Raw genomic sequence first — 13,831 nt, forward strand, 5'->3', positions numbered from 1 at the left:
ATGTAATGATATTAAGCATTGAGTACATTTGAACAAAATAGTAAGAATATTACGTTGCCAGCTATGGTTTGACATATATGAATAGTGTAATTATGGATTTTCCAGTTGGGTTAATTAGGCAGATTATTATCACAAATAATTAGTCCGAAACAACTTGCACTACTCTAACTAACATATTATATGTCTATTTATTTGAGAAATATTCATATTATATACAATGAAATATGATGTGATAGATACTGATACCCATATTTGATTACTTTCAATTTCAAGTTTTACCAACTTTTAAAAACAAGGGAATAAATGGTCCAAGTTTCCTTACCATAAATATATTCTTGTTTTTTATACACAGATTAATATTCTCTATATATTCTCAAAAGTAAAACAAGTAGCTAGAATGAAAAGGCTAGCGCATTCGAGAAAACCCCCTTTCTAGAATCTAAACGCTATAAATAATTAAATGTTTGAAACTCATCACCGCAATACAAACAATCCTAATAAAAAGCACATAAAATAAAAGTAATATAATTAATATCTATGGCGAAGCAGGCTCGTACAGTTGGGATAGGGATGGACTACTCAGCAACCAGCAAAGCAGCCCTTCGATGGGCCGTTGATAATCTTATCGACGGCGGAGATCACATCATTCTAATCCACGTTGAGCCTCCTAATGCTGATCATTCCAGGAAGCAGCTCTTCGAAGATACTGGGTCACGTAAGTACTTTACATATGTTATATGTTATATATAGTAAGTCTTATATAATTTGCTCATGGATTTAATTTATTTTTGTTGGGTATGTATTGTATAGCTTTGATTCCTTTGGAAGAATTTAGAGAGATAAATTTTTCAAAGCAGTACGGACTGAAAAACGATGCGGAGGTAATTGATATTCTAGACAGGGCTTCAAGGAGCAAAGGGGCTAAGGTAGTGGCCAAAGTGTATTGGGGAGACCCCAGAGAAAAGCTTTTGGATGCAGTTGAACAACTCAAGCTTGATACTCTTGTCCTTGGCAGCAGGGGTTTAGGCCCCATCAGAAGGTACGTACCTAGCTACGACTACCTACACTAATTATATTTTCTGTGCTCTAATCATTATCATCATCATCATCATCATCATCTAAGGTAGGTAGTTTACCAACTATACAAATTATAATGTTAAACTGTAAGAACAAGTGGACTTAGAGCAGTTTCATGTAAGTAGCTTCAAGTATCTTGATTAATTAGTCCATAAGCACCATTTGGATTTATATCTAATTATATATTCTAGTAGATTCGCATGACATACTGACATTTCACTTGAAATAATTTTTAATTAAACTGTACTGACAAAATAGAGGATTTTTTTTTATCACTAATTAGGCTATGAGAATGTAATTAATTAGTTCATTCAAACGTGGCATTCTCTGATTGAAATGGTCATTGGTTGCATCTATGGCTGGATTGCGTATTTGATTTCCTTTCCCCAAGTGTGGGGCTTCGCACCTGCCGTGTGTCCCACACAATAATTTCTGCGTTGTTCTACTATATCCTTCTTTCATGAATATTGTCTTATGACAATTATAATTTGACATTAAAACTTATATATTTTATTAAATTAATCATATGCCCTATCATGTGTAGGGGTATTGCAGCAACACTCTTCTTTTTCAGTTTATTTTTTTTCTTATTTTATTTCAAAATTGAATGATTTTCAATAATTCATAGCCATCTGCGGTTGTAATTAACATGTGCTATTACATATGTGTATATATATATATATATATATATATCCAGGTTATTGCTTGGCAGTGTTAGCAACCATGTGGTGTCAAATGCGTCTTGTCCAGTTACTGTGGTGAAGGGATCTCAAGCCAAACCCAAATCCTAAAAATCTGGCACCCGATTACATAGTTTGCCCTTACTCAAGTCCTCCATGTCTTTGCTTTTCATGTGTAATTTGACTTTGTTAAAAAAAATTGTGTAATTTGAAGAACTTGAAAGTACATTTTAAGGCGAACTCTTGTTTAATTTGATTAAAGATTGGTGTGTTATTCATGTTATTTATGTGTATATAAATTGCAATGTTTCGTATCATATATAAATATATATGAGTTTGAGGCTTTGAGTGATCTCGAAAAAAAATTGAGGCAGTGATCAAGCTCAAAGACACTTTAAATACATACAAGGACAAGCTAAAATCGTGTATTAAATCCATATCTTTATTTAAATAATGTATTTTACTTGTATTATTATTATTATTATTATTATTATTATTATTATTATTATTCGGGTATTCATTTGAATTTAAATTTAAATACATGTTGTAACTTCTTTAAGTTTATGGGTAGATATTCTTGTAATCAAGTCTATAAATAGTCTGGATCTGGTCATCTGTATTCACACACAATTCAGAGAAATGCTCTTTGAAAATTGTTTTTTTCTTGAAGCTTTAACACAAACTTTGATAAAAGTGACTTATGGATGTAGGTAGATTTTAACTACATAAAAATCTTTTTCCTTTTTTTTCTTCTTGGTTAATTATTTAATTACTCTACATTATTAAGTTGACATCAACCAAAATTTAATATCATTATAGTTCTTAATGTACAGTAAAAAAGTATACATACTAATATTTTTGTGATAATTTTATACAAATACTTGCTCATTAAAAAAAATTACCAAAAATAAAAAACTTATTTTATTTAACTTAAATAAAAATAGTAATTTCAATAATTTATTTATTCATATATTTTGTTTGAATTTTTATGTACTACACAAATATTATTATTTTTTGTTGACAAAGTATTGTACAAATGGTTTAATGCTTCTTTATTTTTTAATCCTATTTTAATAAATTATAACAAACCACCAGTCAAACCACAAAACGAAACATACTTTATCATATATGGTTTATGTTAAATTAATTTTTTTCTTTTAAATTTGGTTTCCCGTGCAAGTGTTTTGTAGATTTTGTTTAAAATTAGTAGGAAAATATAAAAGATATAAACATGAACATAACATTAATATAGACTTAATACTAAATGATTGTTTATACTTACCTTTTAAATGTTGTTCTGAATCTTTGGGCTGCACTGATTGATGAATTTGCCAGAGCACTGTATTAGATGTTTTAAAAATTAAATTAAGTTTTCTACAAACAATTGTTTTAAAAATTAAATTAAGTTTATTAACATTTCCCTTTGTTTTATCTGTTCTATTTTATTAGTTAATAGTTTGTTATTTATTCTACTTTAGCCTATATATATCCAAAGGCTCTTCATTGTAAATTAATCAAGTTTCTTTTGCATAATGAAATAAACCTTTTTTTCCTTTGAATGTTTTCTACAAACAATTGATTACTCTTCGCAGAGTTAATCGAAAATGGAAGGTGTTATAATCTATTTCTGTATGTATGTTCTGTATGTATCACCCCTAAAAATAAAACGAATCCAAATCCTAATCGAATATTAATAAAATTTAGGCCTTTAGTATACAATATGGGGAATTGAAGATGAAGGGTTAAATTGAGAAATACCGAGAGCTTGGCTTTATCGTTTTGGTCCTGGGTATGAGACTGAGACTCCTTCGTTACATAGGTAATGTGTATCTATTTGAGACTCCTTCGTTTTGTTATTTATTTGTTTATCTATTTGTAATGTGTTACTGAATGCGAAATGTTGTGTACTCTTGAAATGATGTGTACTTCTGAATAGGCTATGAAATGCTATTTACTATTATTGTTAAACTGTAACTTTTTTTTGAGCATATTTTGTTAAAGTCATACCAAATTCTGTTAAACCATACTAAACTCTGTTAAATACAAAATACTGTTTGATAGTCATTTATATAATAGGTAAGATATACACCATTATTATTGGAAAGCTTTTGGGTTGCATAAATGATGAAAGTTAGTTTGCAAATTTTATGATTACCAAATTTAAGATTCAGATAAAATTATAATTAGGGTGAAAATAGATTATCTAATTCAAGAAAAATACATACTGATTTTTTTACACAATTTGGGGATGAACGCCTACTCCATGACACTTTATCTTTTTTTTTTTATATATAGAAAGTGTCGCAACTTCATGGCACTAATTCATTCTTAATAGAGAACACAGAAAAACAAACTAGTTCCCTGAAGAGAAGACACAAGTTCAAAGAAACCAAACAAATCAAAAACTTCTTGCCAAGCAGAAAACAAAAAGATGTGGAAAACACGAAAAGACTAAAATAAAACATAACAACAAATTAGAGGTGGCCCTCTCCATTACAAACATCTAGAAATCCTTTATCCACTTTGTCTGGGGCAATGTTGTCTTCCAGCTTGTTCAATCTGGCCCTTCTTGCTATGTTATGGGTAGCCGAATTGCAAGATCTAGGGATGTGTTGAATGTTCCAAAGTTTTAGCTTTTGTGTTTCTTCATGGAACCAGAAGTGAGGTTCTTTCAACATTGAGTCAACTTTGTTGGAATCCTTCATCAGGAGAGTCTGAACTGCATTGGTGAATCACTCTGAAAGATGATATTCTGCGTGTTCAGACTGGCCGAGACTTGTGTTGCCTTACTCAGAGCTATTACTTCCCCAATGAGAGGGTCCACTTGTGGAATGCATTATGTATGCACTTTCACAAACATTGCATTGTCATCCCGAAAGATAGTCACCACTACTGCATGATCTTGTCCAACCAAATATATGTATTATGTATGAGCCACTCTTTGCCATCCTGAGGTTGTAATGGTTATGTTTAAATCCTTTTGGCCAATGTCCCATAACTTCTAGTTAACCTTTGGTATAACGTTCATGACATTGGGTCTCTCCCCCATTTATGATTTGATTCCTTTCCCTCCAAATTATTTCCATTATGATGGAAGCCCCTACAATGAATTCATTGAATTCAAGCTGCTAGGGTCTATGAATCTCTTCGCTGAACCATATCATCCACTCATTCCAATCACTGAGGGGATGGCTAGTTATTCTCAATCCCCAGTTGCACCCAAACTTGATGGTCGAGGCGAATGAACAATTCCAAAAAAGATGGAATGTACTATCATCGTCTCCGTCATAAACGAGACAAATGGTTGTGTTTAGTTCGAGATACTAGTTTAGCTTGATTCTTGTAAGAGGGACATCCTTTACAACTTTCCACTAAGATAGTTTACTTTGCCTTGGCATCTTTGCCCCCCAAATCCACTTCCAGATCCTGTAATCCTGATTGTCTTGTCATGTAGTACTCATCATCTTCGAGGCAGATTTGATAGAGAAGCTCCCATTTTTCTCTCCAATCCACATCCACTCATCCCTCGTATTATTAGGGGGAAAGTTATGTTTAGTATCCTCCGTGAGTCATTTGGGTTAAACCACTCCCTGACTTTTTGAGCATTCCATTGGTTGTTACTTATGAACTGTAGGAAAAACATAACGTATACAATACTTGAATAAACGCAATATGAAAAATTCAATATCTTTATCTACTAAATTAAAGATACATAAACATTATAATTATAAATAACGCAATTGTTGATGCTCAAAATCTCATCAATAGAAAGTATGAAGTCGAGGCAAGGCCCTTAGGCCACCGTCGTCCCAGGAAGCCATCGTGCCATCGCAACACAAGTCTGGGTTCGTTTCTCGTAGGGGCGATGCCGAGTGGCCCATGTTGGCAAGGCATAGGTGCCAAGGCTCAGTAGCCTCGTAAGACCCATCTCGCCCATGCACTTGGCCCCATTGCCTCGCGAGACGCCTAGGCCATGCCACCCAAGTGGCCTCGCGAGTTGCCTAGGCCACACCTCTCAAGTGGCCTCGCGAGACGCCCAAGCCATGCCTCCCAAGTGGCCTCGCGAGTTGCCTAGGCCACGCCTCCCAAGTGGTCTCGCGAGTTGCCTAGGCCATGCCTCCCAAAGTGGCCTCGCGAGATGCCTAGGCCATGCCTCCGAAATGGCATCGCGAGTTACCTAGGCCATGCCTCCCAAATCGCCTCGCGAGTTGCCTAGGCCATGCCTCCCAAAGTGGCCTCGCGAGATGCCTTGGCCATGCCACCCCAAGTGGCCTCGCGAGATGCCTAGGCCATGCCTCCCAAAGTGGCCTCGCGAGATGCCCAAGCCACACCTCCCAAAGTGGCCTCGCGAGATGCCTAGTCTATGCCTCCCAAGTGGCCTCGCGAGTTGCCTAGGCCATGCCTCCCAAAGTGGCCTTGCGAGATGCCTAGGCCATGCCACCCAAGTGGCCTCGCGAGATGCCTAGGCCATGCCACCCATGTGGCCTCGCGAGATGCCTAGGCCACGCCTCCCTAGACATCTATCAGGACCACATGCCTATCGCTCATACTCGTGAGTGACCTCAGGGGGCTTCGGATATCTCATACCAAGGACCCAGGATCTCCACCTCACTCCGAGGGTCCCATTCCTTACACCTCGAGATTCCTATGCTTAGGAGATCCAGTACGAGTCGAAGGGGACATACTTGTACGACCAAGTACTGAGTACAGATACTAGTGCCAGTGAGGCTGCTGAGGTAAGGATCATGGTCCGTACGTCTACGGCCATAGGTCAGAGCCGACACCACTACCTCCTGCACCAATACGCCTGCCACCACGCATCAGACATGGGTACAGACAAGTAGTGGAGACATCCTCCTGACACCTGCCCCTGTACGAGATGTACAACCACAACCTCTGAAGCCACTTCCCTAATACAGCACGTATGTACCACTTGGTCCCCTGGACCACTATGTACCTAAGGCCATTAGAGCCTACTATAAAATGAACTCCAAGGCCACCTGAAGAGGGGTTGGAAATTTTACTGTAGCTAAGCCTAAAGTGTGAATGAAAGATTGATTTCTCCATTATTGTTACATCATTGTTCTTGAGTTATTGTTCAAGTTTTTACAGCTTTCCGATTAGCGATCTTAATTTGATAATTTTTCCAACTTAACTTCGTTGACGAGTTCTCACCGTCAACAGCAATATAAATAATTATAATATAAATAACAATATTATAAGTATAAATAACACAATATAAATAACTATAATATAAATGACAATATTATAATTATAAATAACACAATATAAATAATTATAATATAGATAGTAATTATAATTAATTTAGACAATAATTATAATGAAAAAATAAATAAAAGCCGAGGCCTGTGTAACACACAGTTTCCTTAAAACAGATTCACCGCCTCTACGAGGTTTCGACATCTGGGACAACAATCCCAATTGCTTTTTCATTCAAAATTCTAACAATCCCCCACATGAATGAAAAATTGACTCAAGGAAAAAATAACAAAAGGAATTAGACCTAGGTGATAGAGTTCAATGTTAGAAACCCGCATAGGATAGGTAGGTGTTACCCTTTGAACCTTCTCTTGTGTAAGTATATTAATTTTACTGGCTGATCAATAGACGCGATATCTTTGAACTGTTTTGCCGTTCGTGTAAATGATGATATACCACACACAGGAATCTTTTCTGACATTTATTGGTTCTCAAGATTATGTTCGTTTTGGCCCTGAACATTTCCATGGTTTTGCAAGAGATATTCTAGGAATTGAGCCCTTATTCAATCCCTATAGAAGCGGCCCATCTTCTCTCTCACATAGGTGATTTTCTTAATTAAGAGTAACTCGTATTACTCTACTCGACATTTCGACGCATACGAAATCATTAAAAGCATAGCTTAACCTTTTCCTTACGATTTTCACTGTTTCATCGTAGGAATGGACAATGAGGATAACCCCCACAGTGATCCCACATAATCTTTACAGTTTTAGTTGTCCTTTTGAACCTAGATCTTGGGATCTCCAGTCAACTAGGTGGGGTGTCTACTGCATTGACTTTATTCATTCACGGGCTTCAGACCCATTCCCCTCGTTGATTTTTCAACCAACTCTCTATTTAACCCTTTGGTTAGCAGATCCGCAATATTATCCTTTGACTTCACATAGTCAATAGAGATAACGCCAGTTGAGAGTAGTTGTCTAATGGTATTGTGTCTACGACGTATATGTCTAGACTTACCATTATACATATTATTATGTGCCCTACCAATTGAAGATTGACTATCGCAATGTATGCCAATAGCTGGCACTGGTTTAGGCCATTTTGGAATATCTTCTAAAAATTGACGAAGCCATTCAGCTTCTTCGCCACACTTTTTTAAGGCAATAAACTCAGATTCCATCGTGGATCTAGCTATTACCGTTTGTTTAGAAGATTTCCATGATACAGCTGCACCACCGAGTGTGAACACATATCCACTCATAGATTTTGAATCTTTCATATCAGATATCCAATTAGCATCACAATACCCTTCAAGTACTGCTGGATATTTAATATAGTGCAGCCCATAGCTACAAGTAAATCACAAGTACCTAAGTACTCTTGTTATTCCTTTCCAGTGGTCAGACCCTGGATTACTCGTGTATCTACTCGGTTTACTAACTACGTAGGCTATATCAGGTCTTGTACAACTCATTAAGTACATTAGACTTCCAATAATTCTAGAGTACTCTACCTGAGAGACACTCTCCCCTTTGTTCTTGAATAAATGTAGACTCGAATCTACAGGGGTTCTGGATACACCAGAATCTTCTTTGTTGAATTTCTCAAGAATTTTTTCCACATAATGTGACTGACTTAGAATGATCTTATCAGATGTCCTTGAGATTTAAATCCCCAAAATGACATCTGCTAGACCCATATCTTTCATGTCAAATTTCAAGTTCAACATACTCTTGATAGATTTGATCATCTTATCACTGCTTCCAACAATGAGCATGGCATCTACGTAAAGACACAAAATGACATAGTCATTATCTGTTTCTTTAACATAAATACATTTATCGCATTCATTGATTTTGAAGCCATTTGCCAACATAGTTTGGTCAAAATTCTCATGCCATTGTTTTGGTGCTTGCTTTAAACCATATAAAGATTTCACCAATTACATACTTTTCTTTCTTGACCTGGGGAGGAAAACCCATCGGATTGTTCCATATAAATTTCTTCATTTAAATCCCCATTTAGAAAAGCAGTTTTCACATCCATTTGATGTACTTCAAGATTGTGTAATGAAGCAATAGCAAGTATCATCCTAATGGAATTTATTCTCATCACAGGAGAATAAGTGTTAAAGTAATCAAGGCCTTCACACTGCTTATAACCTTTAATTACAAGTCGTGCCTTATACTTATCAATTGAACCATCAGATTTCATTTTGAAAATCCATTTGGCCCCTAAAGGCTTACATCCTGGAGGAAGATCTACTAACTCCCAGGTGTGATTTTGAAGTATGGATTCAATCTCACTATTAATAGCATCTTTCCATAAAGAGCCTTCAGTGGAGTTCACAGCTTCATCAAAGCTTTGAGGTTCACCTTCTAGCAAATAGGTCAGAAAATCTGGACCGAAAGATTTTTCTGTTCTAATTCTTTTGCTACGTCTAGGTTCATCCTCACATTCTTGACTTTGATTCTGACTATTTTCAGCAATAGTCTCATGTGTTCATTTTAACGAACTCGAATCCTCTTTTGATCTACAAAGAAATACGAGTTCAAAGAACGACGCATTTTTGGATTCCATTATCGTGTTTTTGTGTATATCAGATATTTTAGACTCATACACCAAAAACCGATACGCACTACTATTATGTGCATAACCAATGAAAATGCAATCAATAACTTTTGGACCTATTTTTACCATTTTTGGTAAAGGTACAACCACTTTGGCAAGACACCCCCACACTCTTAAGTATTTGAAGGAAGGTTTTGTTCCTTTCCATAACTCATAAGAGGTCTTATCTTCTTTCTTTTTGGGTATCTTATTTAATAGACAATTAGTTGATAAGATAGCTTCTCCCCACATGTTGTGCGGCAATCCATAACTAATCCACATCGCATTCATCATCTCTCTCAATGTACGATTTTTTCGTTCAGCAACACCATTTTGCTGAGGTGAATAAGGTGCAATGGTTTCATTGATGATTCCATGTTTAGCACAGAATTCACGAAATGGTGATTCATACTCACCACCTCGATCACTTCTCAACACCTTAATCTTTTTTTTTAAGTTGATTCTCAACTTCGGTCTTATAGAGAACGAATTTCTCTATAGCCTCGTCTTTGCTTTTTAGCAAATACACATAGCAATATTTCGTGCTATCATCGAAAAAAGTAATAAAATACTTATTGCCTCCCCATGTTTGAACAAATTTTAAATCACATACATCATTATTGATTAAATTTAGGGGTTCATTATTCCTTTCAATCGTTTTGAAGGAAGACCTTGTTAGTTTTGCCTCAACACAGGTTTCACACTTATGATTTGAATCAATGTGGAATTTTGGTATGTGATTCAAGTTAATTATTCTCCGTAGAGTATCATAATTAACATGTCCTAGTCTACCATGCCAAACATTGGAAGACTCAAGCAAGTAAGTAGAAGAGTTATTAACTTTATTGATAATTGGTTTAACAACCATTACACTGAGTTTGAACAACCCATCAGTTACATAACCCCTTCCCAAATACATTCCACTTTTGGACAGAACAACTTTGTCTGACTCAAATACAATTCGAAATCCGTGTGTTGTTCAACAGTGAACCAGACACTAGGTTTTTCCAGATCTCTAGTACGTACAGTACGTTGTTCAGAGTCAGCTCCTTTCTAGAAGTCATTTTTAGGATCACACTTCCTTGACCCGCAATTTTAGATGTGGCAGAATTTCCCATGAAAATCTTCTCGCCATTATCTATCTGTTCTAAAGATTTGAACAGACTTTTGTCTGAGCATACATGCCGAGTGGCACCAGTATCAATCCACCACTCCATTGGGTTGGAATTGACTAGTTTAATCTCAGACACCATGACTGATAGATTTATTAGATCAAACATAAAGAAAATTCTTAGGTTAGCCTGGAAGGGTAAAAAACCCAACCATTCGTGGTCTAGCCTCTCGTAGAATATTTCTATTAAGTATTTATCCAGCCTCACATATCTCTACTAGATAATTTCCAAAGAATACTAGAAAGGTCTAGCCCCTGCCTCAGCAGTCTAGTTTCTTTGAAAATATTCAGTTCCCAGAACTTCTCTAGTGAGATTTAAGTTCAAACGAACTTTTCGCAATAATAATATCTTTCAATATATAGATATAGATATATCACTAATAGATATATTAAGCATTATAATAATATAAAATATATCTAAGATTCAAATATTATAAATGAAAATCTTTTTTAAGATTGTAGGAAAAACATAACGTATATAATACTTGAATAAACGCAATATGATAAATTCAATATTTATATCTACTAAATTAAAGATACATAAACATTATAATTATAAATAACGCAGTATAAATAACTATAATATAAACAACAATATTATAATTATAAATAACACAATATAAATAACTATAATATAAATGACAATATTATAATTATAAATAACACAATATAAATAATTATAATTTATTTAGACAATAATTATAAAGAAAAAAATAAAAGCATAAAGAACACAAATAAAAGTCGAGACCTGTGTAACACACAATTTCCGCCCGCCTTGTCACCGCCTCTACACTACACCAAATACTCATTTCCATAACACATGAATATAATACTAATAAAAAAGTGTTATGCTAGAGTACTATAATGGGCCACTTTGTGAAAAAAGGGGCGGTAATAAAAAAAGGGCGCCACTTAGATTTTTTTTCATTTCTGACCTCAAAATTTGTGAGACCCGAGAGAGACCCAATTCTCATACCTTTTTTCCCCTTCTCCTTCTCGTCTCTCTCTTCCGTTCGCCCTAGCCGCACTCCCGTAACCACCATCATCCTCAGCTCCGACAACCTAACCACCATCCTCACACCTGTTTTTCTCCGAGCCAAGCTCCAAATATCAGGCACCCGTGAACCCAACCCCCGAACCAAGTGACCCCAGGTGCAAGCCCACCTCTGCGTGCCTTCGACCCAGTGGTCTCATCGTTCTTGGAGATTGCCGTTGGACAAACTGCCGAGACTGCCAGGCAGTTCTTGCAGGTTTCTCTATCTCTCTTTCTCAATTTGTACTTGCCTCCATTGGTCTTCTGGTTTGTTTAATTTTGGTTGTGTTTAAATCGAAAGATTTTGATTGAGAATTGGGCTTTTGGAGATAATTTATGGAATTTTGTTGGGAGAATAGGCCACAAGTTGGAAGCTTGAGGAGGCTATTTAGCTTTTTTATATAGGCAGTGAAGGCGGCACTGTAGTGGGAGGATCGTCTTCTCAATTTCCGCCTACAGAAAATATTGAAGCTTTGGCCGAACAGACTGCTCGGTATGTTAGATGCATCGATTTCTTTATGTATTTATTTTTCATTGTTTTGTTTGTCTTGTTCTACATTATTGTTTATGCTGGTTTAGAATGATTCAACTCAGTGAAGCCGAAAGGAATTTGGCACTGATTGTTGGAGATGAAGTACGCCCTCCTTTACCTGTTAGCAGGGAAGCCCTTTATGATGATGCCTTAATGTACGGGTATAATTTTTATCTATTCCCCTTTTGATTTATTATTTCATAGAAAATATCAGAAGCTCTTCTTTTAGTTTAACTAAAATAGTGTTTATTATGTTTATTCTTTGGTGTGTGTGTGTTTAATTGCTTAAGTCTATTGTTATTACTGTTTTGTTTACGTTTGTCATCCATTGTATAGCTGCTTGATTGGCTTTTTGGATTTTAGGAAATGCTATCTACTCGAGATGCAATTGCATATGAATTTTAGTTGTGCATAAGGCATTGTTGAAATTTGAAGGAATCTATTGTTGGCAGGAACTGTGTCTTTATTATTTTTCTTTTTATCCACTAACTGAACACCGTAGCACTTTTACGTATCTCGGGCGGATGGAAATTGGTTCAGTCACTAATTTGTGGTGTTTACATATATACTTTAACCTTTGTTCATTTACTGCCTTCTATGTTATCTCATGTTTTAGTAGGGATTTGTTTTTTTATTTTGATTTTGTGTTTCATAACTGAGATACTGCACATAAGCTTTTGTAAATGACTTGGACTAGTGTTTCATGTCAAATTATATCTGCTAATTTTTAGAGTTTGGTGAGTCTTTTAATTGGATATGCATTGTACATTAGTTATTTCTGCACCTTTGTCTGGTGCCTTCAGTAACCTCAACACTAAGGATACAGTAAGTTGTACTGGAATAGTCTCAGTACTCTTACTAACCTTAATTTGCAGAAAAGTTGTGGTACATTGACTGTTTTTTGACAGATGATTTTGATGATTGCCTTTTTTACTATCTTTGGAAAACTGTTGTTGGTCCTAATCATAATGTGAATTTATTTGGGTGCCTGAGCCTTTAAATCTGTTATGATAGTGTTATTCTTTGCAATCTTTAACGGTTGCAGCATATTACATAAAGATATATAAAATGAAGAAGGGTCAATACAAAAATATTAATAGGGCTTTGCATGATGGTGTGTAGAAGTCAGTGAGTAGGTAGGATTTTTATGCCTTTCACTAGTGCCTGCAATTAGCTTTTTTTCCTTTTGAGATTTTTGGTATTTAAAAGAAAGTGGAGACTCAACTTCATTTGTATCCCAGTCCTTGTCCTTTATAATTCCATCTCAAACAAGTGTTTAGTTGAAATTAATACTGTACTGATATGATGATATTTTATACATGCTAGAAATATCTTTTTATCCAAATATAAAAGGGAGAGACCTTTTGTACAAATGAATTATCCTCTTGTTTTATTAACAAATGAAGAAAATATAGGTCTTAGATTTTCAATAAAGAAAGTATGTATTGTATTATTTAGCTTTCTTTGAAGTCCTGAACTTGAGTTACAGTTTGTTGAATGGA

General features: G+C 35.5%; 1 protein-coding gene and 1 long non-coding RNA gene across 2 annotated transcripts; both read left to right on the plus strand.

Moving 5' to 3' along the window:
• Window positions 1-387: 387 nt before the first annotated feature.
• LOC133819157 (universal stress protein PHOS32) lies at window positions 388-2,040 on the plus strand. The gene is made up of 3 exons (XM_062252329.1): window positions 388-715; window positions 811-1,039; window positions 1,775-2,040. Exons 1-3 carry the CDS (start codon window positions 538-540, stop codon window positions 1,866-1,868), a joined length of 501 nt encoding a protein of 166 aa, XP_062108313.1. The 5' UTR covers window positions 388-537; the 3' UTR covers window positions 1,869-2,040.
• A 9,932-nt stretch (window positions 2,041-11,972) lies between these two features.
• On the plus strand, window positions 11,973-12,442 carry LOC133816624 (uncharacterized). Its single transcript, XR_009885382.1, has 3 exons — window positions 11,973-12,014; window positions 12,157-12,290; window positions 12,392-12,442. It is a non-coding gene; the product is annotated as an uncharacterized LOC133816624 (long non-coding RNA).
• Window positions 12,443-13,831: the final 1,389 nt, after the last annotated feature.

Source organism: Humulus lupulus, chromosome 2 (genome assembly GCF_963169125.1).
Source record: "Humulus lupulus chromosome 2, drHumLupu1.1, whole genome shotgun sequence".
Lineage (NCBI taxonomy): Eukaryota > Viridiplantae > Streptophyta > Magnoliopsida > Rosales > Cannabaceae > Humulus > Humulus lupulus.

Bases quoted from the DNA above. Each gene is read 5' to 3' on its own strand.
- LOC133819157 (XM_062252329.1), top strand. From the start codon at position 538: ATGGCGAAGCAGGCTCGTACAGTTGGGATAGGGATGGACTACTCAGCA. The intron at 716-810 runs GTAAGTACTTTA...TGTATTGTATAG, and splicing joins CTTCGAAGATACTGGGTCAC to CTTTGATTCCTTTGGAAGAA. The intron at 1,040-1,774 runs GTACGTACCTAG...ATATATATCCAG, and splicing joins GGTTTAGGCCCCATCAGAAG to GTTATTGCTTGGCAGTGTTA.